The 20529-nt window shown below is 57.4% G+C and overlaps 2 protein-coding genes across 2 annotated transcripts; both read left to right on the forward strand.

Moving 5' to 3' along the window:
* The first annotated feature begins 5619 nt into the window (after positions 1–5619).
* Positions 5620–7338, forward strand: TMUB1 (transmembrane and ubiquitin like domain containing 1). The gene is made up of 3 exons (XM_061449671.1): positions 5620–5741; positions 5817–6245; positions 6604–7338. Exons 1-3 carry the CDS (start codon positions 5674–5676, stop codon positions 6956–6958), a joined length of 852 nt encoding a protein of 283 aa, XP_061305655.1. The 5' UTR covers positions 5620–5673; the 3' UTR covers positions 6959–7338.
* A 209-nt stretch (positions 7339–7547) lies between these two features.
* FASTK (Fas activated serine/threonine kinase) lies at positions 7548–20469 on the forward strand. The gene is made up of 10 exons (XM_061449680.1): positions 7548–7700; positions 8160–8772; positions 10595–11065; positions 11637–11785; positions 12022–12238; positions 12376–12535; positions 12916–13007; positions 13406–14042; positions 14163–14277; positions 19936–20469. Exons 2-10 carry the CDS (start codon positions 8205–8207, stop codon positions 20020–20022), a joined length of 2496 nt encoding a protein of 831 aa, XP_061305664.1. The 5' UTR covers positions 7548–7700; positions 8160–8204; the 3' UTR covers positions 20023–20469.
* Positions 20470–20529: the final 60 nt, after the last annotated feature.

Below are 20529 nucleotides of genomic sequence, written 5' to 3' on the forward strand. Positions count from 1 at the left end.
AATCAGCCATACTGCCATTAAAATCTGGTGCTTCATCTCTGTGGGGATGTCACTGACAGGGCAAGCTGAGAGACAGACACTGCTTGTCTTCCTGGAACCTCATCCACTCGCCATGACCACAGCCGTGGGTGGGCTCAGCCTTTTGCTAAACCCATCAGAACTTTGCTCTGCTGTGGCTCCTGCTGAAAGGCAGGGAGTTAGTGGCAGCAGCTCAGTGGAGAGGGAGCTGTTTAATAAAGAGATGCCTCCTTTGAGTCACAGTAACTGTTCTCTTCGGAATAGGGATCAGGGCAAGAGCTTTACCCCAGAATAACTGCAGCTCTTTGATCTTAACATGGAGCTTGGAGGTAACCCCATGTATTAATCTCATCCATATCTGCGCCACATATGGCTGTCAGACAGCAAGCAAACGGTAAATCCACAATACATAGCTGAGTGTATGAGGCTGTTTCACACCGAAACCTCCAGAGAGCCTTACCAGTGAAACCACGTTTACTGCTGCTGTGCTGACGCCTTGCTATTGGTTTATTTAAGCAATGGAGATGGCCAGGGCAAGGCCACAGGAGTGTTTGCAGTACTGAGGACAAGCCCTGACCTGGTGAGAAGATGAGGCTGGAGGAGTGTGGGGTGAAAGAACCCCCAAGCCTGGCAAGAGGGTGCCTGGTGCTGGCAGCGCTCTCCCACCCCGCTCCCTGAGCAGGGCTGTGCTGGGAATGGTTCCCAGCACTCGAGCAGCGCAGCTCCCACTGAGCAGATACAGGCTTGGCTGTTGCTCGAGAGAAGTGGTGAACCACGGTTTGTCACCTTCACACTTGAAACCTTCAGTGTACGTGTCTCTTACTGTGACCTTCCTCTATGTGACCTGCCATCTCAAGACATCCCTTGTGTATCCTATGGAGACAGGCTGAGAGAGCTGGGTTTGCTCAGCCTGGAGAGGAGAAGGCTCCGGGGACACCTTAGAGCAGCTTCCAGTGCCTAAAGGGGCCAGCAAGAAAGCTGGAGAGGGGCTTTTGACAAAGGCAGGTAGGGACAGGACAAGGGGGAATGGCTTTAAACTGACAGAAGGGAGATTGAGATGAGATGCGAGGAAGAAGTTCTTCCCTGTGAGGGTGGTGAGGCCCTGGCACAGGTTGCCCAGAGAAGCTGTGGCTGCCCCATCCCTGGCAGTGTTCAAGGCCAGGTTGGATGGGGCTTGGAGCGACCTGGTCTGGTGGAAGGTGTCCCTGCCTGTGGCAGGAGTTTGGAGCTGGATGAACTTCAAGGTCCCTTCCAGCCCAAACCATTCTGGGATTCCCAAAGGGCTTTAAGGAAAGCAGGCAGCTGTGGTACAAGCAGAATGGCTACAGGAGAGGCAGCCAGTTTCAAAGAAGCAAGGCAAGCATGGATGTCAGCTCCATGGCAATCACCGGTGTTCCTATACAGAGCTGGGCTCCTCAGCGTGCTCTCCAGCCCTGGGAGAGGGCAAAGCTGCAGGAAGGGGTCTCAGCACCCTCTGCAGCACCCTGTCCTCCCTGACAACCCCAGAGACCCCCCTGATCCTATGGGCAGAGGCCATGGCTCCAGAGTGGAGAGGGGCAGTTTTCTCTCCCTGGGCTGACCTCCTAAAAAACATGTGGCATCCAGAACTGGGCATCACTTTATATTAACAATATTTGAGACGAATATTGAAAATCCAAAGAGATCCTGCAAAGCCCCACGCAGAATGATGTGAGGGCTAGAGCGAGTGCCTTACTGCAGAAGATTTAAAGAGCACAATCTGTTCAGCTTATCCAAAAGAAGATTGAGGGGTGACTTGATTACACTGTAGAACTACTTTCACAGGGAAATATTAAATGGCTCTTTAATCAAGCCAGGAAAGATATAAAAAGACTCAATCTCTGGAAGCTGAAGCCAGACTAATCCACACTGAAAATGAGACACAAAATTTTATTGGTGAGGGTGATTAACCACTGGATAAAATGCATTAAATTTGAGCAGTCACAACCACTCAAATGATTTTGTTCAGACGCAGCTTATTTTCTACGTTCTGGAAGCTATAAATCCTGCTTCTGCTTCCTACACAGTGTATGTATTTTTCAAATCTCCTGCTTCCTTTGCATCCTGCACCCTCACATCCCGGGGATGTTCTCTCCATTTGCGGCAACCCAGCCCCAACCCTGAGCCCCCCCGGTTCCCCCAGGTTTTTCCCAGGGCTTTCTGCATCATCCTTAGTGACACAGGGAAGGGACAGCTTGTTCACACCAGCTTCTCACCCCTGCACCACTCTTGCAGCAAAGTGCTGTGGGAGGGAGCAGTGCACCAACCATCCTGCAGCACCTCAGGGCCGGGCTCCTGCCTGCTCTCACTTCCTGGCTCACCCATCAGCCCAAGCACCTAGGCAGAGTGAGCAGAACCTGCACCCATGGGTGCTGCCCACCACTGCCATTAGACCCCTGGTGTCCTCCAGCCCTGAGACCCCTCCAGCCCTTCCCCGTGAGGGACAGTGCTGTGCTGCAGGGCAGCTTCCCAGGATCTTGCCAGAGACCCCTCATTTGTGATGAGCGTGGGGTCTCCCATGAGCTGGTTCTCCGCAGTCCTTTGTGAACGTGGATCCCCACCTCGCAATGCTGCAGCTCAGCACCCCCAACTCCCACCCTCCAGCTCCTTTTTCCAGCCCAACTCTCCCCACAACACATCTCCATGTCTCTGAGCGGGGCTGACACCTCGTGCTGTTGGTGGGAGCTCCTCAGGAGCAGATTCAGCTGCAGAGGCGTTCATCTCTCCCATGTCTCTCCTCCCGCAGGCACTGAGCTTCCCTGGAGGCACTAACAGGGCTCCTTGGTCCCACCAGGATGACAAAGGGAGATGCTTCAGGGAGAGGAGTCAGCTCCCAGTACAGACATTGACATGTGGACAGTGAGCAGGGATGCTCTGGTGTAAGACTGAATTCACAGCTTCCCGCTCTGCAGTGTAGCTGCTGAGGCAAATTACATCAGGGGACTGTCTCTCCTCCTCTGCCGGAAAGCATTCCTCCCCGTGGGCTTCCAGGATGACTGGGAAGTGAGGACACCAGGAACAGCCTATTTTTACATCCTGCTGTGCAAGCAAGTGCTCTGCTCTAGCAGCCTCACTTTCCAGCTCCCTCACTGCTGTTTGCAGGTCAAAAAAGCCTTCCCTGCAACGGCAGGATGAGTTCTGCTCTCGAGTTCTGCAAGACAGCAGCACACAGAGGATAGATGTTCTGTCTGCAGTGCCTTCTGCTAGTGCTGGTATGACACTTTGCTGCCTGCAGCCTTGAGCTCTCCCACCACACATCCCATCACCCTGCACTGCTGCAGCAGAATGATAAGCTGGGAGCAGCGATGACGAATGCAGAGCAGGATGGAGGAGGCAGCTGAGAGAATCACCACCTCCAGCTCCATGCCGCACCTCTGGGATTGGGAACAGGATCCCAGCTTCTCCCAGCCCCACCAACCAGCATGACATTCCCACCCAGAGTCCAGAAGGGAAAATGATGAATTCCCAGGAGCCATCCAGCTCCCTAGAACCTCCCTGCATCTCATGCACCTCCCCAGTCTATCATCTGAAATACCTTGTGTCATCAAAGTGATGGACCCCCAGAGCAATGCCCTGGGGAGGGGATACTGTCGCCACAGAATGACTCAGAACACCAGACTGGTTTGGGTTGGAAAGGACCTTAAAGCTCAACCAGTTCCAACCCCCTGCCATGGGCAGGGACACCTTCCACTAGAGCAGGTTGCTCCAAGCCCCATTCAACCTGACCTTGAACCGAGGGAACTCCCTTCAGCTTTGTTCCTTTATGAGCACTACAGAAAAGCTGGGCCTCCAGCATTAAGGCTTCACACCAGACACTAATTGGCTAAGAGAGATTTTAGGGTAAATTATCCTGGTAAATATATCAAAATAAAGGTAAATATATCAAAACCAAGCTGGAGACAAAAGCTGCTCCACACTGATTTTTTTTCATCTATCTTTCACACCTCCCTTCTTCATGAAGCCTGCAGATGGGTTTAAACACATCTGGGGATTCACAGTCCTCCAAAGGATTACTGGAACTTGGTCAGTTTTAGCCTTTAGCTTCTCCCGCTCCCCCGCGTTTTCTCTGCACTCACTTTCCGCTCACTTTGTAACACAGACCAAATCTTCACCAGAGCACAGCTCCTCCAGCCACTGGTGCTGCCTGTGGAATTTGCTGGATTGCTCACCTTGCTCTAGCATCACAGAAACTTTTATGTTGGAAAAGACCCTTAAAGCTCATCAACTACAACCCAGCATTGCCAACACCACCACTAACCTATGTCCCCAGGTGCCAATCTAAATCTCCCCTAGCACAACTGGAGTCCATTTCCTCTTATTCTATCACAACAGACCATCCTCTCACACACACACACACACACACCTCCTATCAGGTAGTTATAGAGTGACAAGATCTCCCCAGAGCCTCCTTTTCTCCAGGCTGAACAAACCCACCTCTCTCAGCCTTTCTCCATAAGAGAGGTGCTCCAGCCCTCAGAGCGTTTCTACAGCTGCCTCTGGTCCCACTAACAGCTTTCCAAGGACATTCCATAAATGGGGAGAGAAGTGGCTAGGGAACAGTCCTGCAGGAAGGGACTTGGTCGGCGGGGCGGCAGAAAAGTGGCTGGTCGGCAGCATGCTTTGTGAGTCAGCCCCGTGCCCTGGCTCCCAGAGAGCCTGGATAGCATCAAACAGCAGAACCAGCTGGTCAGAGAGGGAATTGTCCACTGTATTCAACATTAGGGTGGCCTCACCTGGAGCACTGTGTGCAAGTGCTATGCCCCGCTGTTTGTGAGGATGTGAAGTTCCTTTAATGCACCCAGGGAGGACACAAAGCTGTTGGCAGGGCTGGGCTGCAAATCCTCTGAGGAGCAGCTAAGGACTCTGGGCTTGTCCAGTCTGGAGGGAAAAAGGCTGAGCGGCAACCTCACGGCTCTGTACGTGAGGAGGGGAAGTGGTGAGGGAGGTGCTGATCCCTTCTCCGTGGGATCCAGGGTCAGGATGCATGAGAATGGCTCGAACCTGCATCAGGGGTGGTGCAGACCAGGCATTCAGAAGCATTTATGTAACAAGAGGATGCTCAAACCCTGGAACAGGTTCCCTAGAGATGTGGTTGATGCCCCAAGCCTGCCACTGCTCAAGAGGCATTTGATCAATACCCTTAACAACATGCTTTAACTTTTGGCCAGCTCTGAAGTGATCTGGCAGTTGGACCAAGTGACGGTTGTAGCTCAATTCCTGTACACATATCCCAGTCGAGGCTATTCTATGCATTGCGCTCAACAGCCATCCTTCCCTCCTAAGCCTCTCCAAGCGCCACCACATTAACACCAACACTCGAGCGCCTCCCTTCCTCCCCCTGAACCCAGGCCCGGCTGTTGCAGCCCCTTCCTCCATCCACCCCGGAGCACCGCATCTCCTGGGACAGAGACCACCAGGGACCATCAGCGCACAAACGGTAATGGCGGATGAGGGAACGCTATTAGCGGGAGTCCCGGCGCGGGGCACGCCGGGAGCTGTAGTCCCGCCCCGGCCTCCGGCACACGCAGAGCCAAGAAGCGGGACTACAGCTCCCTGCGTGCCCAGCAGGGGTAACCTTCTACGCATGCGCATAACAGAACTACAGCTCCCTGCGCGCTTCGCGGGTGCGCTCTGTGCATGCATCCATTGGGACTACAGCTCCCGGCGTGGCTTACGGGGAGGCGGAAGCGGCGCGATGGCGGCAGGTGAGGGCCCTGGGCCAGTCGTGGCTCCGGTCGCCTGCGGCCCGGCCGGCTGACGGCCCCGCTCTGTGCACCCAGGTCGGTAACCGCTACCGCCGCCGCCATGACGCTGATCGAGGGCGTTGGCGACGAGGTGACCGTGCTCTTCGCGTTGTTGCTGGTCGCCGTGGTGCTGGGGCTGGCCTGGGCCTCCACCCGCGCCCCCGAGCCCGCTGCCCCGCCCCGCGCTGCCGCGCCACTGCCCGAGGAGGGACCGAGCGCTGCCTCAACCCCCGTGGAGCACAAGGCCCCGCCGGCGGCGACAGCGGCTGCAGCGGCTCCCGATGGGCCGGGCGGGCTGGCGGCGGGGCTGCGGCCCCGGGCCAGCCCCACGCCTGCGCAGGGCTCCCTCAGTGAGGGAGACGGCGACCCTGCCGAGCCCACCATGGTGCTGCGGCTGAAGTTCCTCAACGACACGGAGCGCCTGGCCCGGGTGCGCCCCGGCGACACAGTTGGGTCCCTGAAGAGGTGAGGGGAGGGCAGGCCGGTTCTCCCGCGGCACCGCTCGGGGCTGCCCCGGCTTGGGCAGTGTTGGGGGCGTCCCCGATCCCTGCCGACCGTTCCTGCCTTCCCTGGAGCAGCTGGGAGCTGACACTTGCACTCTTGTATGGGTGGTGTGTGCTCGGTGTGCCTGTGCCCATCCGTGGTGGGGTTGTCCTAGTGCCTTCACTTATGTCATTGCCTGTGGCAGTGGGTGGTGAAGTGCGGGTGTGGGGCTCAGCGGGTGGTCAGGGTGGGTGCATTCACTACCTGCCCCTGGGAGGCTGGACAGGGGGGACTGTGTCCTGATGGGCGTGACATCTCCCTCCTTGCTGCCCCACTGCAGGGCCTATTTCCCCGGGCAGGAGCAGCAAGTGCGGCTGATCTACCAGGGGCAGTTGCTGCGCGATGACAGTCAGAGCCTGGCCTCCCTGCACCTTGCCCACAACAGCGTCCTGCACTGCCACATCTCCCAGCACAGCCCGGCTCCCGCGCCTGCTGGCCCCCATGCGTCTGCCGACCCCGTGCACGCTGCCCTCAACGTGGGCAGCCTCATGCTGCCGCTCTTCGTGCTGATGCTGGCCGTGCTCTGGTACTTCCAGCTCCAGTACCGCCATGTCTTCACCGCCACCGCCACCACCTTCTTAGCCGGCCTCACCCTCCTCTTCAGCTTCATGGCCTTCACCATGTACCGCAGATAGCACAGCTCTGCGCCCTGGAAGAGCTGCCATGCCCCAGAGTACGCATGGTGCCAGGAGGGGGCTGCCTGCACTCCTGAACTGGGGGGCTGAACCTGGACTGTATGGACCCAGTGCTCCTTCCCAGGGGGCCGAACCAGGCAGGAGGCATCTGCGACAGCACAGCAGCCAGGGACAAGGGTGTTGCAGGGGCTGGAGCCGGGCTGCCTCTGGGGAGGGGGATCCCAGGCTGGCTCCCATTGCACACCTGTGCCCCGTGGCTCGGATCTCTCATGAGTGATGCCCCCGCCTGGGCTGGCCGAGCCCTGCCTGGGGGTATCCGCTCCCCCGGTGCTGCCCCGGGGGTCCCGGTGTCACGATTAAAGAGGAAGGACTGTGAACGATCGCGGGCTCCCGCCTCTGATGCGCCTCCGGTGGGAGGAGGGGGAGACCGTGGCGGTGGGAGGGGCGGGGCTACGAGGAGGGGGCGCGGTCAGCGCCTCGGGCCACGCGTTCCGCAGGGCCGCAGCGCGCCTGAGCTGGCGGGTCCGCTCCGCCCCCTGCGCGAGGCGCCCGCTCATTGGAGGACGGGAACCGGCTGCTTACGGGCGGTGGGGCCCCGCCCCCGGAAGTGTGGGCCGCGCGGGGGGCGGGGCCGAGCCCGCGGCCCGGCGGGGCCTGTCGGGAAGATGGCGGACTCGGTGTCCGGGCGACGCTGAGCGGCCGGGGCGGCGGCGGCGGGACACAGCGCGGCCGCGAGCGCCATGTAGGGCCCGGCACTGTGGGGCACGGCTGGGCCCGGCGGGTGGGCATGGGGGAGCCCCGGGTTCGCGGTCCCGTTGCGGCCCGGCGCTCCCGGTACCGTGGAGGAGCTCTCGGTGCGGCCTGGCCGTACCGGCCAGGGATCTGCGTGCGCTAGGGCTCCTGGGACAAAGGGAATCTGCGGGCCTCGGGAGAAGGGATGGGGATGGCGGAGGGACGACATCGGGGTGGGGGGGAGCACCTGAGCAGGCCGGGGGCCCGGAATAACGGGGCCTGTGCGGGGCGGGGGACCTGGTGCAGGGGGACTCCGAGTGCAGGGAGCTCAGAAGTGGGGAGTGTATGGGGCAGGTACCCCTGCCCTGAGGTGGATCTGGGCGGGTGGGGGGTCCCGGTGTGGGCTCTTTGTTACCCCTCACCGGCTGTTGCCGAGCTGATCCCTCTGCCGCCCTCCTCTCATCCCCAGGGTCTCCCGGTTCTCTGAAGCTTCCCGAGCCGCCCTGCCCTCGCCATGCTGCGCCTGCTGCCATGGCTCCGTGCTCTGACCCGGGAGAGTGTGTGGCCTGGAGTCCTGCAGGGCCTGGCTGCTGGTGACCGGAGCGGGGCCGGGATGTATCCCACCTGCTACTGTGCCGGCAAAGCGAAGCAGCGGGCTGTGCTGCTCCCCTTGGACCCCTATGGCCATGGGCTGCTGCACACCTTCCCCCCAGATGCCTACAGGACTCGAGGCCATGGCAAGAGGAAGAGCTGGAACTTCATCCACGAGAAGATGAGTTATGACACCTTCTTCACAATGAAGCGTCTGATTGAGCGCTCCCGCAGCGTGGGGGAAGTGCTGCGGTGGGTCACGCAGAATCCCAGCAAGGTGTCTGCCAGCCACTACCCCATCGCCCTGCACAAGCTGGGCCAGCTCTTGCAGCAGCAGCAGGGCCATGCTGCAGTGAATGGGGAGAGCCGTGGGCCTGGCCAGGTGCTGGAGCAGCCAGAGTTTCAGACTCTCTGTCAGGCCATTATCAGCGGCTGCTCCAAGTTCGATAACTTCAGTATTGTCAACTGCCTGTATGCCGCTGCTGCACTGGGTGAGTGTCTGGGCAGCCGGCGTTGGCTTCTGTGGGATCACCCACAGCAAATGGGGAGGTGGAGGGCAGTGGGGCAGTAGAACATGGGCCAGCATGTGGTCTGTGAGGTGAAAGGAAAGCTGGCTTGTCCAGCTGCCATGGAAGGAGGAAGGATATACTGAGACAGGCACTGGTGTCTGGGTTTGTGTGTGGATTAACATGTGATGGTGGCTCTGTGGCAGATGGAGCTGTGCCCTGTGAAGGAGGAGGAGGCTCTGCTTGGGGTTGGAAGGGTGAACTGACTGCTCAGGGAGGAGCTCAGCTGGCTGCAGCAGTCAGCCCGAAGGGCAGCCAAAGTGGTGGCCAGCGCTGCCTGGCAGGATGTGGGATAAACCACTCCTCGAGTTTTGTTCCAGCCCTGAAAATCAGGGAAACATCTGAGCATCAAAGCGTGTGATGCAAGATTTTGGCTAAACCCTTTGCAAGCTATTTGCCCTGTGTCAGTGGGCATTTGATATTCAGGAGAGAGGGTTCAAGGTGGTTTGGGTTCCTGCTCAGCAGCAGCCCCTGGGCATTACAGAGCCTCCACTGGGCTGGGGACCCCCAAGGGCCCTGCAGATCCTCCTGCTTGCTCTGGCAGTACCAGGGTGCCTGGCAGGTACCCCATGGTGCATGCCTTCCCACCCCAGTGGTTCCTGCCAGCCCCATGCACACGTCTCCTGCCATTCTGTTTGCTTTTATCTTTCCCCCCACTGCCACTGCACGCTGGGCTGAGGCCTTGGCTGAGCTGCCTGGTGCCGGCCATGAGTTGATGCAGTAACTCTAGATTCTGCTGGAAGGGGGAGGGAAGAGGTTCCTGTTCTTCCCTGCTCTGTCTCAGTGCTCTGTGTTTGTTGACGCTTAGCTCTGGGCTGCCAGGCGCCTCTCCCCTCAGCTGGGCTCCCCCCTGGCCTGCTCTGGATTTGACCCACACTTTGTTCTCTGTTAGTCACCCTCCCCTGCTCACCATGCTCACTCGCTCATTAATAAAAACACTCACCCGCCTCTTCTTCAAGGAACAAAGCAACTGCTCAGACCAATTCTTCGCTTTCCACCTTCTGGCTGATTTTTGATTAATGATAAAACGCAGCGACTTACCCCATGCTGCCTCCGTTGCTTTAAAGCCCTTTTGAAAACTGAAATCTCATCAGCTGGCTCAGGAGAGCAGTGGGCTACCAGGGCCTCATACAGTGCCTAATGCTCCGTGTGTCTCCTGGACATATCTCTCCTGACACATGGAGGATGGCCTTTGCCTTTTTCCTGTGCACCTGGCCTCTCGTCTTTCCCTGGTTGAATAATACACCCAGAGCTGGGGGAGAGCATTTTTCCCAGGAGTCAGGTTTGAAAGACTAAAGCTGCAGTAGGAAAAGGGAGAAGGCTGAAAATGTGAAAGGATTAGTTCCCATTACACAGAGACAGGTTTTATTTCAGTGATGTGTTGATTTATTGTTTGTTTTCCAACCATAACTTTTTTTAAAGTACCTTTAGAGGTGTTTTATTTGTCTTTAAGAAGTTGGAGAGTTAAGAAATAAACCTCACTTTTGCAGATGAACTAAAGGACTTCCATTTTGGCAGAGCAGGGGGTAATAACCTAGCAGCTCCACGTGATTTTTTCTGTGGTTCAGATGCCCTCATATTCTGGTCAGGCTTTGCCAGACCGGTCCCTTTCCCACCTTTGATTTGATCACTGACATGGCAAACATGTCCTCTGGCTGTAGTCTAGTGCCTGAGCCTACGAGGGCAGTTGTGTATAGTGAAGATGGGAGATGGAGTCTGGACGTCCCTCATCCCTTCCCTGTCACAGGCCTCCCTGGGGAATCGCCGCTGGTGCGAGTGCTGGAGGATGAATCCCGGAGCCGCATGGGCCGCTTCAACCAGAAAGATGTCTCCATGGTGTTCAGCAGCGTGATGAGGCTGCACCCATCCAGCCCCCACCCCCTGGTTGAGTCTTGCCTCAGCAGCTTGGAGCGGCACCTGGAGAAGGAGCGGCACCCCCAGACCCTGTTCCTGCTCCTTTCCTACTACCGGCTGCGGGCACAGGCGCTGCAGGGACACCCGGCCTCCGACCAGCAGCTGATCAACAACCGCAAGATCCTGCGCCTTGTCAGGCACACACTGGGGCAAGTGAGTGCCATGCGGGAGCATGAGCTGGCCCTCTTGGATGAAATGCTGGCCCTGTGTGCCCAGGAGGCGAACAACAAGGCCCTGGAGGCCATCTTCAGCTCTCAGCTCTTCTACGAGAACCGCCAAGAGCGTTTCATCCGCAGCATGGCAGGTGAGGGCAGGGTCTGCCCAGGCAGGGTCCTTGTCCACTGTGTGAGCCTCCGCCCCAGTGCAGGGGGGTCCATGCACTTGGCAGTCTTGGAGCCTCCTGTCCTGGCCCCAGAGGACATCTCAGTGTATGACAGCACCAGGGGTTTATGCTGAGTGCCAGGAGCTCAACACCTTAGTGAGGCTGGAGCGGGAGATGCTCTGTGCTGTGGATGTTCTGTCACTCACTTCCCAGCCTAGTCCTTCCAGGGTTCGGAGCCTGCCTTACCTCGAGACTGGGAGCAGGCTGTTTTCAGTGGGGTTTCTAGAGAAGGGACCCCATTCTGTGTATATTCCAGCTGTGTTTCCTGGTGTGCATGTGATGGGATTCTGCCTGAGCCTCTCACAAGCCACATAACTTAAAGGTTTTTGGAAGTCTTCTGAGTTTCAGGAGAGGTGGCTTTGCTCTGGGTCTTGTTATATCCCACCTGCCTGCACTGCCTTTTCTGCCCAGGCTGTAGTGGCTCCTGGAGAGCCAGAGTTGAGCCAGAGCCAGGCCTCTCTGATGATACCCTGCTGTGGTTTGCCCTGTGCAGAGTGGCTCCCCAGGAAGGCAGAGAACCTCACCCCCTACACCATGGCCCTCATCGCCAAGTATGTGGCCCGGCACCGGCTGCGTGAGCCACGGCTGCTTGATACCATCGCAAACTTCCTCCTAAAGCGTGGGGAGCAGCTCGACAGCAAGGTGAGTGTTCACCCCATGCTGGGAGGATGCCTGGGGCCGGCTCCAGAGCTGCCCTGGTGCTGGGGAACCATGTCACTTCTCTGCCTTTGGGCTGGTTCTTCTTGCTGGCAGGAACCAGGATGTGCTCTGGTTCTTACGGGCTGTGAGAGCCTGTTCCTGCCCAGCTCTGGACAGGTTTGTCCTGTCCTTTCTCCCACTGCCTGGTCCAGCCCCACTCATTCTCCTCCTGCCCGCAGGTGATCCAGAAGCTGGTGTTTCCCTTCAGTCGCATGAATTACCGCCCATCCAACCACAGCGAGCTCTTCCCCAAGCTGGAGGCCATCCTGGAGCAGAAGGCCGGCAGCTCACCCCTGGCGACCGTAAACATCCTCATGTCCATGTTTCAGCTCAGCCATTTCCCACAGACCGTCCTGCACCAAGTCTTCTCCCCAGCCTTCATCACCAATGTTATGAGTATGTTGGGCCATTTCCAGGCATCACAGCTCAGGGCTGGGGTGGCAGCAGGTTTGGGAAGCACTGGAGAGACCAGGAGCGTGGCTGGGGCAGCAGGAGCTGCCTGGCAGAGTTTAACACCTATCCTGTCCCCATAGGCAGCCCCTACGCGTTGATCGTGCGCCGCTACCTCTCACTGCTGGATGCTGCAGTGGAGCTGGAGTTCCACGACTACAGCGGCCCGCGCCTCGACCCGCGCTACCGCGTCCTCATGTTCGAGCATGCCCTCACAGCTGACGAGGCCAACAGAAAGTACAGGTCAGTGCTGGGGAGCGAGGGGAGGGCTTCCCCAGGGGTGCCAACCTGACTGCCAGTTCCACCACTAAACCGTGGCCCTAAAGCGCCATGTCTGCAGGTCTTCTAAATACCTCCAGGGGTGGTGAGTCCACCAGGTCCCTGGGCAGCCTGTTCCAGTGATTGACAACCCTTTGGGGAAGAAGAATATGCTGGTGGTGTAACAGTATGGAGAGGAGCTTTTCTGCTGAATGAGCCCAAAGGCTTTCCTTATTTCCCACTCCCAGAGGCCTCCATGACTCTGCACAGATGTGCTCAGAGGGACAGTGTGGGTTGGCGGTGCCTGAGGGGGCAGGATGGGGGTTCTCCCTGTTGCATCCTTTGACTCTTCCTTTTCCCCTCAGTTACAAGGGGCTGGTGGCTGAGGCCCTGCGGCAGCTGGTGGGAGAAGAGTGCTATCGGCAGGATGAGGTGCTGCCCCCAGGATACTGCACAGGTAGCTTGGCTGCACTAGAGCAGGGCCATGGCTCCCAGAGGAGCTGGCAGTGGGATTTGCGGGGCTGTGGGCACAGTAGAAGCCCTGCAGCTGCCTGAGTGCTTCAGGGAGGCCTGAGGGTGGTAGCTTATTCAGGGCAGAACTAGATTTGGCTGCTTTGTCACCACCTTCCCCATGACACTGCTTTCTCCCGGTGCTTCAGGATGAAGCTTCCCAAGCTGCCCTACTGCAGGAGGGCTCAGCTGGGCTAGTGTGGTAGTGGGGGGTTCCCTCTGCTTTGCTGTCTGCTGAGCTGGGTGGTACAGTCTCCCACTCTGGGACACGTGGGGTCTCCGAGCACATGTCCCATCAGTAGAGGGGTCTCAAGTCTGGTGCTGATCCCTGTTCTCTTTCCGTAGACTTCTTGCTGTGGATCAACCGCTCGGGCACTGTGCTGCCTCTCTCCCGTGTTCCTGCAGCTTCCAAGGCTCCCTCTGTCCACACTACAACATCCCCTGCCGCCATCTCCTTGCGCTCGAGTGTCCTGGCCCTCACCTCAGACTTGCAGGACTTTGCCCCGTTTGCTCCAGAGACACCAAGCAGCCCCCCAGGATCCCGGGAGAACAACCTGGCTGGGAGGTTCCTCCCCACAATTTGCCCTGCTCCGGGGGGGCCCTGCTACCAGCCCCCCTCAGACTATTACTGCAGCCTGAGTAAAGAGTCTTCCCTGGAGAGCCAGGGCAGCTCCACGTTAAGCAGCCCTTCCGAGTGCCTCTCCGCACAGCCAGCTGGCACCCCTGACTGCTCCCCCAGGGGCACCTCCGCAGCCACGCTCTTCCAGTTCCCTATCAGCAAGATCCTGGAGGAGGAAGAGGAGACTACTGCCAGCTGCACTGGCCATGATCACAATTGCTTCCAGGGGGAGCAGGCACAGGAGGAGACGGAGGAAAGGAGTCCCCCCACCAGCGAGGATGCCTGCCCTCCACCCTCTCCGTGCCGGCCCAGCCCCAAGCGAGGGCCAAGCGATGGCCTGCAGGGAGCTGAGATGATTCAGAGGTACCAAGCTGCCCTTCATCCTCTGCTGTTGTGGGGACTGGGTGGCACTGCTGCCCATCCTGCCTTCAGGGTCTGTGACATGGGTAACACTGTCTTCCTCCTCCTCTCTGTCCTCTGCAGGGTGGTGCTGTCGGTCAATGACAAGTGGCATTACTGCCAGAACTCCGATATCCTGGTGGGCTCACGAGCCATGAGGGACAGGCACTTGCGACTGCTGGGCTACTGTTTAGTTCAGGTAAGAGAGGGACTGCCCCCTTCCCTCCCCCAGGCAGAAACTACCCATGGCCCTGCGGCAAGATGGGCTAGAGAACTGGCACCTCCACTGCAAGCACTCCCAGTGCCAGCCCTCCTTCCTCCTTCTGTGCTTGCTGCTAGCAAGAGGAAGCAGTGAGTCATCTTCACAGCTACTTTTTGCCCTCCCTCCCCACACCAAGACTTTTTCCATGCAGCTGGTGGAAAGCAGGGATAGGGGCACAGCCCCTTGTGTCCACTGGTGCTGCAGGAATCCTGGTGTGGAGCTGAGAGACAACCAGCTCGCTAGTCAGGGAGGGGGAACAGGGGAACACTGTCTCAGCCTGGATTCAGCAGACACATCAGCTGCAGGGCCTCTGGGTGGAAATGTAGTGAGGATTTAGCTCAGGCTGATACCCTGCACTGTGATCCAAGCTGTGGGTTCTGCAGCATGCCTCTGGCCGCTGTGGTGGAGGTGAGGCGAGGCCAACCTCCATTTGGTGCCGGTTTTGGAGCCCTGGCCTGTTTGCGTGCAGCCTCTGGCTGGTCTGTGGCAAGAGCTGTGAATGAAGGCCTCGAGGCTTCACTGACACCTTTGTAATTGTCTTTGGTAACTTCAGGCATTGTTTTGAGGTGTGCAGCTTCTGCAAGACTCTTTGTGAGGCGATTTGTAACTGGAGGGTGGATCTTTCTGAGGAAAACAGAAAGGCAGGCCTCTCATTCCTGTTTACTTCTCCACTTCAGGGGTCACCTGAATTACAGTCATAGGTCTATTAAGCAGTCCCATAACCATTTGTTAAAGCTTCTTGCCTCCCTGCTGCTGACGTCACTGTGTGCCAACATGAAGCTCCTCCTCATTTCATAATTTGCAATGTACGTAGTTCAGAAGCCCTTTGTTTATGCATAGCTTCGGCAGTCCCATGACTCACAGTGTGGTATTTCCTTGGAGATCCCTTGGAGATCACTGCAGGGCAGTGCAGCAGGCCCAGCTCTCCCGTGCAGCCCACCTTGGGTCTCCCTTGTGCTGGGCTTTGGGATGAGCAGCTGTGGGGCTGAGCAGCTTTGCTGTGGAGGAGCGCTCCCAGCTGGTGCCACAGACTCTCGCTGTGTGTCTGGGCTCTGGGATGCCCTTGGCTGGGGAAGGTGCTTGACACAACTGCCTCCACTCCCAGCTTTGGGCCACTGCGTCCCACAGCTGCCCTTGCTTGCCTGCCCTGTGCTGCACCCGCAGCAGCCAGGGACCATGCTCACCTTGCCCAGTGTCCATGTCCTGCCTCAAACCATCTATGGTGACCATTACTGCGTGTGTCAGGGCTTTTCCAGGAGAATGAGGCTGTGACCAGCAGTGTCCCTGAAGAGCAAGGCAGAAGGGCAAGAGTGCAGGCAAACAAGAGCTATCTTGCAGTATGCTGTTAGGTGTCAGGACCTGTGTGACCGAGGCTCTAGAGCTCCTTTGTCCCCTCTGCTCAGCATGATCATGGGACAGCTGCTGCTGTGGTCAGCTCCCTTTGGGTGTGTGAGAATGGCTATGCTGGTCCCATCCCCTCTAGTCCCTCTCCAGCAGCAGGCAGTGACATATCCTTGGAAAATGAGTCAGACGTGGATCACAGATAGCCTGAGAACTCCTGCACCTGCCTGGAGACCTGTGTTTGATCTTCCCGATGGCCCTCTTCTCTGTGAGCTTTTTATACCTCTTTGAGCCTGCTCTCTTCCACACCTGTGGTGTCCGGTGCCAGGCAGCTCCAGGCACTATCACCTGCAACAAGCCCTTGTTTGTTTTAAGCCTGTCAGCTCAGCTGACGTGTGCTGCTGGGTCTGGTACCACGAGGGAGAGAAGAGGAGCTCTGCGGTCACCACCTTCTACATTTGTGTTTCCAGAGTTGCTTCCCCTTGGCCACCCCTTTAAGATGAAGAACCCCAGGCAGTTCAACTTCTTCCTGAGCTGAAACTGCTTCACAGCTTGCAGGTTGTTCTTGCTCATCTCATTTGAGGTTCATTTCCTCTTCTTCTGATAGCTTTACTACATCTCAGAGTAGCTTAGGTTGTCAGGAGCTTCTGGAGATCACCCAGTCCAGCCCTGGTTCACACAGGCAGGATGCTCAGTACCATAACCAGTGGAGATTTGAATGACTCAAAGAGAGGTTGCTTTCTGAGTAATCTGGTCCAGGGTCAAGGCCAGTGCTGCTTTACCCTCACAGTAAAAGAGGTTTTTCTTAGTATGGGCAGGGGTGTGTGTGTGTAGCTTAAGTGGTGTTTCTGGTGGTTTAGGTTTGTGCCCTTGCGTCTCTCTCTGTCACTGGGCACCACTGAGAGTCTGGCTCCGTATTGTTTCCGACTGCCTGTCAGATATTTGCACATATATAAGATACCCCAATCCTTTTCTTCTCCAGTGCTGTCAGCCTCTCTTTGTATATCACATGCTGTAGTCCCCTGATCATCCTTATGGCCTTGCACTGGATGTGCTCTGGTACATCCATGTCTTGTTCTGGAGAGCTCATCACTAGACACTTCAGTTGTGTCTCACCAGTGCTCAGTAGCAGACAGGGATCCGCTGCCTCCCATAGAATCATAGAATGGTTATGGTTGGAAAGGACCTTAAGATCATCAAGTTCCAACCCCCCTGCCGTGGGCAGGGACACCTTACACTAAACCATGTCACCCAAGGCTCTCTCCAACCTGGCCTTGAACACCGCCAGAGATGGAGCATTCACAGCTTCACTGGGCAACCCATTCCAGTGCCTCACCACCCTTACAGTAAAGAACTTCTTTATATCCAGTCTAAACTTCCCCTGTCTAAACCCATTATCCCTTGTCCTATTGCTACAGTCCCTAATGAAGAGTCCCTCTCCAGCATCCTTGTAGGCCTGCATTCAGATACTGGAAGGCTGCTATGAGGTCTCCATGCAGTCTTCTCTTCTCCAGGCTGAACAGTCCCAACTTTCTCAGCCTGTCTTCATACAGGAGGTGCTCCAGCCCCCTGATCATCCTCGTGGCCCTCCTCTGGAATTGTTCCAACAGTTCCATGTCCTTTTTATGTTGAGGACACCAGAACTGCACACAATACTCCAGGTGAGGTCTCACGAGAGCAGAGTAGAGGGGCAGGATCACCTCCTTCGACCTGCTGGTCATGCTCCTTTTGATGCAGCCCAGGATACTGTTGGCTTTCTGGGCTGCAAGCGCACACTGCTGGCTCATAGGGAGCTTCTCGTGGACCAACACCGTCAAGTCCTTCACAGGGCTACTCTCAGTCCAGTCTCCACCAGCCTGTAGCTGTGCCTGGGATTGCTCCGACCCAGGTGTAGGACCTTGCACTTGTCATGGTTAAACTTTACGAGGTTGGCATCAGCCCACCTCACAAGCGTGTCAGGGTCCCTCTGGATGGCATTCCTTCCCTCCAGGGCATCAACCGAACCACACAGCTTGGTGTCATCGGCAAACTTGCTGAGGGCGCACTCAATCCCACTGTCCATGTCACCGACAAAGATGTTGAGCAAGACAGGTCCCAACACTGATCCCTGAGGGACACCACTCGTTACTGGTCTCCAGCCGGACATTGAGCCATTTACCACAACTCTTTGGGTGCGGCCATCCAGCCAGTTCCTTATTAACCTGGTGGTCTGGTGCTTTTCCTAATGCAGCCTGGGATGCCACTGGCCACCTTTCTCCAAGGAAGCACTGCAGGCAGGTTTCTTCAGCCTGTTCGTAAGTCCCTTCTGAAGGCAGCAGACCCATCTGGTGCACCAGCCTCTCCTCCCCATTTTGTACATCCACAGCCTTACCAGGGCTGCACTTGGTGCTTGTGTCCAGGTCGCAGATGAGGACACTAAACGGTGTTAGCGCCATGGTGACTCCTGGGTGTGCAGCATGTGACTGGTCCAGCTGGACACGGTGCCTGTGCTCACACCTCAGCCATCTTTACAGTTGATTTAGGGCCTTCTCTTGTTGGCTGTGGCACTGCCATGTGTCTGCTCGCCTGGCGCTGGAGTGCCTGTCATGCCTGGCATGCTGCTAAGTTGTCTGGGTATGTCTGTGTGATGGTGCCAGGGCTGTGTTCCTTGGATGCTGTTGATCCGTGGCAGTGGCAGGTGTGGATTTGTTAGTGTCTCTGAGCAGGGCTTCCTCCCAGGAGAGCCCACTCGTTCCATGGCACAGCAAGCAGGGGCTGCCCGTGATTACTGCAGAGGATGCTGGAGGGCGACCCCTCATCAGGGACTAGAGATGGGACAAGGGGAAATGGGTTTAAATGTAAACAGAGGAAGTTATAAAACACGTTAGGTATAAGGAAGAAGTTCTCTGCTGTGAGGGTGGTGAGGCACTGGAAAAGGCTCCCCATGAAAGCAGCGGCTGCCCCATCCCTGCCAATGTTCAAGGCCAGGCTGGACAGAGCTTGGAGCAACCTGGTCTAGCAGAGGGTGTCCCTGCCTGTGGCAGGAGGTTGGAACCGCATGAGATTTAAGGCCCCTTCCAACCCAAAGCAGTCTGTGATTCTGTGACATTACCAGGTCTTGTACCCAGCCCCTTCCTTGCCTCCATCCTCAGCCAGTCCTGTGCCTTCCTTCCACCCTTCTGGCAGACCGGCAGTGTCATTGCAGGGTCACCTACCTTAGACCCTCCGCTCTCTCACAGATGCTCTGGGGCTCATGCTTTCCAAGGCAAATGTTCTTTTCCCTCGTGGTCCTGGCCTTTTATTGACAGCAGCTCTTTTCCCTTGGAATTTTCTAGGTAAGGACATGCTCCTTCCTTCCCAGTACCCTGCCCGGAATAATGGCCAGATTTGATGTTGCCACAAGCCCTGTCCTGCGCTGGCAGTTCTTGCTTCCAGCCTGTTGTTTGAAGGAGCTTTCTGTGCTGTTGATGCTTTTGTGGTGCCTGCGGGGCAAGCCCACTGGGGAGGCAGACCCCACAGAGCTGGGCCATGAGGAAGGGAGCATGAAGCAGTGCAAGGAAGTGGCTCCATACAAGAACTGCCAGAAGCACTGCCAGAAGCCTTTGGTTCAGACTTCCTGCAGCCAGAGGACTTGGTTCCTTCTCCCCATGCAGAGTTAGCCGCCGTCTTCACCCCTGGCCTCCATGGGACTGGGAGAACAGCTCCTGTCTGCAGCCTGTCCACTATCCTGCGGCAGTTGCAGTTTGTCTGTGTGCCATCCCACTGGCTCATCTGTGATGGTCACAAACAGGTCCTGGACCTTGTGTAGCACCCATGTAAGGATCTGGCCTTTCCACAGAGTCCCTGGGTCATCTGTGCCAAGTGTTCTCACCCTGTCCCTTCAGGATGCCTACTATTAGCCCTGTTTCTCAATATGCTGGTGAGAAAAAGCTCCCTCTGTTGCAGGCGTAGGGATCGGGATGGGGCTGCCTGTGGATGCAGGTGCTGGAGTGGGCAAGTAGGTTCAGGGCTGACATGCTGAGAAGGCATGTCCCTCACTGGGTAGCCCCCTCACTTCTTCTGCCCTGCAGCAGGGAGATGCAGCGCTGGGGCTTGTCAGCTCCTCCTTGTGCCTTCCCTGCCCTTGGAAGGAGCATCGCTGCCCTCCTTCCCTAGGAAGGGACCCAAGCCCTAGTTGTTCCCCCTTGCCATCGCAGCCAGGTGTCCTAGTCGGTCCGGCGCTGGGTGCTGATGCTGGGGGGGCTACTCTGACTGTTTCTCCTCGTCCACTTTCAGCTGCCCTACACGGAGCTGGAGAAGGTGAGTGGCATCGAGGAAGCCAAGCACTACCTGCGGCAGAAGCTGAGGGAGCTGCGCTTCTGAGGGACAGATGCGTTGGTCCTGGGTGGGGAGGGGGCAGAGTGGGGAGGGGGCGGCAGCTGCTGCAGCCCATTTCCCCTGGTTAGGGGGGGATAGAACTGCCCCCCATGCTGGGGGGAATGTGGGGCAAGGCTTGGGCACCTTCTCCTTGATGTGGGGCTGGGGTAGTGTGAGATTATTTATTGTGTTAGCAGGGGAAGGGGTATGATTTGGGTGCATAGGGGAGTCTTTGGGTGCTGGGGATGACGGGTCCCACACTGCCCCCCCCCAGCGCTGTCTGCAAGCATTGCTGCAGCGGGGCCTGGCCAGGTCTCCTGGCAGCTTTGGGGGATCCCTGTGCTCCCAGCACTGCTGTGGGAAGGGAGGGCTGGGCCTGGCCCCCACTGCGGGGTCCCAGGAGCCGTGACAGACCCTGCAGGGCCAACGGTTTGCACAGGGGGGGCTGCTCCCTGGGCCCTGAGCCGGGAGGAGGGGGGGGCTTGGGAAGTGGGGGGTTAAATTTACAATAAA

This window comes from Pezoporus flaviventris, unplaced genomic scaffold (assembly GCF_033815535.1).
Source record: "Pezoporus flaviventris isolate CSIRO_AGI_PZ_B2104156 unplaced genomic scaffold, CSIRO_AGI_Pfla_v1 ptg000007l, whole genome shotgun sequence".
NCBI classification, from domain to species: domain Eukaryota; kingdom Metazoa; phylum Chordata; class Aves; order Psittaciformes; family Psittacidae; genus Pezoporus; species Pezoporus flaviventris.